The sequence below is a fragment of the Nannochloropsis gaditana genome, assembly GCF_000240725.1.
Source record: "Nannochloropsis gaditana CCMP526 unplaced genomic scaffold scaffold493, whole genome shotgun sequence".
Classification (NCBI taxonomy): domain Eukaryota; class Eustigmatophyceae; order Eustigmatales; family Monodopsidaceae; genus Microchloropsis; species Microchloropsis gaditana.
In genome coordinates, this window is record NW_005803460.1 from 8999 (window position 1) to 13306 (window position 4308).

Genomic DNA, 4308 nt, shown 5'->3' on the forward strand with positions numbered 1-4308 from the left:
CTTCTGGAGAGGACCACACGCATGTACGCCCTGGCCCGAATCATGCTGGGCAACGTAAACATCGCCGCCACCACGGCACTGGAGGCCTTGGATCCTGAGGGGAGGGAGCTCGCGTTGCGGCGGGGGGCGAATGTGGTCATGCCCATCATCACGCCACAGCGCTTGCGAGGTAGGCAGGGACCAAAGCTTGTCAGTGGTGACGTATAGGATCTTACGGCAAGCGCTCTGTGGCTTCATCCAGCCGCTACGTATCTAGAAACTTTTCTCGTGCTCACAACCTCTCCTTCCCACCGTGTACTTTTCTCCCCCCCCCCTTAGGCCAGTATGAAATCTATGAAAACAAACCAGGCATCGATCAGGATGCCTTGGATAGCACCGCGTGTCTGGAGCGGCGGGTGCGAATGGCAGGGAAGGATTTGCTGCTGGATGGAGGCTGGCATGACCCACCCCATTTTGTTAGACCCTCTGTAGAATAGTGTGCGAGACAAAAGCCCGAACAGACACGAGACCAAAGCGAAAACGACTTCTTTTATTTCTTCAATTGTTTCCTTGCATACAAAAGCTTTAGAGAGCCATGACCAATAGCCATAGAAGAGAAAAATCAAGTTTGCGTTACAGTTCTGTGTTTTCGCTACCGCGTCTACCGGCCCCTACACTACGTGATGAGTCCTACCTGAAACAATTACCACATGATTCACCTACACGCTTACATTTCGTCAACGTCACTTTACCCTCTGAAGAAAAATTGTGGCTTATTTCGGCCCCTGTCCCGAAAGCCCATGACTTCCTCGTTGGGCATTCCAAGACTGCTTCGCAATCATGAGTCCTTTCTTCCCGTGCATGGGATCGTCACCCCGCTCCACATGGCGGTGGTGCTTCTGCTCCGCATGCATTGCCAGGTCCTGCTGTTTGTGCACGTCCTTGGCCTGCAGACTGCGTTCTTGTTCGTGAAGGATGTTGTGAATGAGCCCTTGGGCGGTCCCCGTCGGAGCGGGATGCTCTGCAACCACCCCGGCCTGGGGAGTGGGGGCCTCAGGCGCTTGCTTGGGTGCCTCGGGTGCGTCGGACATGTTATCGATAGTGTGGACCTATGAGTACGTGTGCGGTTGGTTGAATAAGTTAGAACGCTCATCTGAAACCCAAACAGGAGGCCCTCGTCTCCATCGCCCTCGACGGGGTGGAAGATGAGAGTACTGCAAGATACAAAGTCCTATAAATACAACGGTGCGGCGTCCCCAAGACAAGACAACAGAAGCAACCTTGCATACTAAAGCACTCTTGCACATGTCGTCGAAGAAAGCGAAACGCCTGCAATGAGCACGTCTAGCTTTTCTACTTCGAGATTGAAGGACTGCAGGTTTATCGCCTTGAGAATTTTCAGCTGAAGAAAGGGAGGAAAAAGTTCCCGAGGGCTCGAGACATGCTCGGGCTTAATTGCCCTCGGTTAAAAGCGGGCTTTCCCAATCCCATGCCCCATTTTCAGCCAGCGTAAGCATATTGAATGTGCTTCTGACAAAGGATGATCGACTTCCTCGTTCGTTGCGAGCAAGGCCGGGGGGAGGCGGATATCGTGCAACACAAGATGAAATATGCACGTGGGAAAGCTCGTTCAGTGCCTCGATTCTGTCCCATGCTCTAAGTGAAAGACACCTATCCGGGGGAATAAATGGTGTCTACCCGGAAAAAGGCACATGACGTGAAGTAAATAGAAATCTCATTTGAAAACCATATGATATTCTCTCTGTCCCAACTTTTTTTGGCAAAATTTTATTTCCCACATGTGTGTAGAGACACCTCAATAAAGTGAGGGGTGAAATCTTTGGTACATTAAGTATCATAGATGGACGCGCAGTGCGGATCAGGTACTCATTAAAATGGTTCAGAGCTGGGTACAAAATCCCTTTATGAGTCGCTACGGGAGATACGTGCAGGACCACAAAAAGTTCTGTACGTCTGTCCAATCACAAGAGCGTACCCTTATAGTAGAACACTGCACAAAGCACGGGACTTCTTTCCACGGGGGTGGATGGCAGCAATCCAATTCTTCACATCCAACAATAACTAAAGTCAATTAAATCAATCAAAAGATGTTTTTTGAGATCAATGCTTTGTTCATTTCCTTTGATCACCTGTAAAGATTCATATTGATACTTGCTTTCAGCAAGAACGTTTTTATTTTGCCAACTTAAAACAGTGGAAATGGTGGATCGTAAGTTTTAAGCAGAGGGGAAACGAACTCTGTGGCCATTGACTTCTCGATTGAAAAAGGCACCCAGAAGCTCGGTAGGTGATAGAATAAAAGTGATATTTTCAATCTGTACCGGAACAATCTTCTTCCTTTTAAGGCATAGAGTACATCTTGCAAGTAGACGACAGAATGAAAGTGATACCTTTAATCTCTGCCGAAACGAACGGCTTCAAGGCATAGAGTGCATCTTGCAAGAAGTGTCCCTTAGTCGTCGTCTTGCACGTCATCCTTAATCTACATGACCTTCAAAAGCACCCCCTTCTATTTACATGCTTGATTATCAGACAACGTTGCGGCCCCCTTCTTAAGCCGTAAAAGAATTTATTAAAAAAATGGAAAACAAGGATCAGTTATGGCTTCTTGCTTCGCTTTATTCAACCCTTTCGGTTTACCTTCTATGTCTTCAGCGTTGTTGCCATGCCGCCTGAAACAGCCCAGGACGGGTCTCATGATTGGTAGTCAAGCTGTGAAATGCATGCGGAAGCTCTCTTTTTCTCCTATGCAAACGGCATATACAGACATATTTTTTTAAATTGAAATTATTTTGAAACTCACTGTAATTTCCATCGAGTTGTGACCACTGCTCAGTGGCCCATCATTACAGTCCATCCTCGTCTCGCTCTTCTTTCTTCAGAAAGGATGGGATTGAGATCTTTTTAGCAAATATGAAGATTAAAGATGAAACTACACCCTCTTATTGCGAGTGGGACACGAGCGTTGATGAAGACATGACTAGCGTGTGCCAGCTCTATGCTCAAAGCACCGTGCTCGCCGAAGATATCACCCCGAATTTTTCACACAGAAAACGCAGAGCACACCTCTCCTCTCACTTCCTCTCAGTGTTCATGATACTTTCCGGTGCATATCCGGTGTGCTAAGGGAGTAGCCACTACGGTCATCGTCTGGTACTTCCTCCCGCTCCGGCCTTTTTCTTTCACTTTCCACTCTCAGACCAGCAGCCTTTTATCGAATGCCCTGGCCTTTTCTCTCAGCCATGCCATCGCTGCATTTTGTGTGGCCTCGTCGTCGTCGCCGCAGGCCCCTTTTCCTGACATGAAATTTGTGGAAATATGTACCTAGTGGTCGGCCGCCTTACTTGTTCTGTTGGTTTTCATATTTGAGAGTAACCTCCCTCCACGCTGACGTCGAACGACTCATTTTCTGGGTATAGGGAGCACCGGCGTCGTGCGGGGTGCGGCTGTGAGGGCACGACAGCTGGGCGTGGCGATTAGGTGTCGGGGAAAAAAGGGGGGATCATAGTAAGGATTGGGGAGCTCAAGTGCCATTCAGTCACAAAGTAGCGAAGAAAGGACGGAAAGCGTCCATATCGGGGCGAAGTCAAGCACGCAACAAATGTACCATGGCTTCGAGGCCGAGTACGGCGGGGTTGGCGAGGAGCTGACATATCCTCTGTGCAGGGAAGAAGAAATGGACACACACCCCGCGCTGGGTGGTCCCTTAGATGGGGTTTCAACAGCCATGTCCGCTTTGAGCACTAGCTTCGCAGCGACGGGTCATGGGCCAGGGCCGGCCCACGAGGGCCACGCTAGCGGTGCTTTTGCTCCCCCGTCCACGGAACATGCCGGCGTCATGTGCGCAGCTCCCATGGCCATGGGCACGGCAGACGCTAGCTCAGTCCATCTACCCTTGGCCCATGTGGGAAGCGGGAGTAGTGGCAACAGCAGATACAGTGGGAGTGGCGGCGACAGCGGGAGCGTGGGGACTGGTGGCCTCCATCCATCCTTCTCGAGCGGCCTTCATTCCTCCTCCGGGGGGGCAGGCGGGGGCATGCCGAATGCGGAGTTGGTTCGCGTTCGCGTCGACACTTCTGGAAAGAAATTGCTGAGGGAAGCTGCCCTGCTGACCCGCCTGGCCGAGATACTGCTTCCAAAGCAGGAACGAGGGAGCGAAGAGGGGAGGGGCTGGGCGGAGGGGGATGCGGGGGCGGTCGGTTTGACAGAATGGTTGGCAGGAGAGCTTGGAAACGACACGAGGCGTGCTCGCTTTTTACTCGCCATGTCGGGGGAGAGGGATGGAGAAGAGGAGGCGGTGGAGCGAGG

The 4308-nt window shown here is 51.0% G+C and overlaps 1 protein-coding gene across 1 annotated transcript in view; it reads left to right on the plus strand.

Annotated features, from left to right (window-relative positions):
* Window positions 1-3727: 3727 nt before the first annotated feature.
* The window catches only part of HYDA (Fe-Fe hydrogenase), a gene marked incomplete at both ends in the record, with an annotated part of 1936 nt that continues 1355 nt past the window's right edge, over window positions 3728-4308 (plus strand). Inside the window, one exon of the mRNA XM_005854475.1 lies at window positions 3728-4308. This exon is cut by the window's right edge and continues 97 nt beyond it. Coding sequence (XP_005854537.1) covers window positions 3728-4308 — 581 coding nt within the window.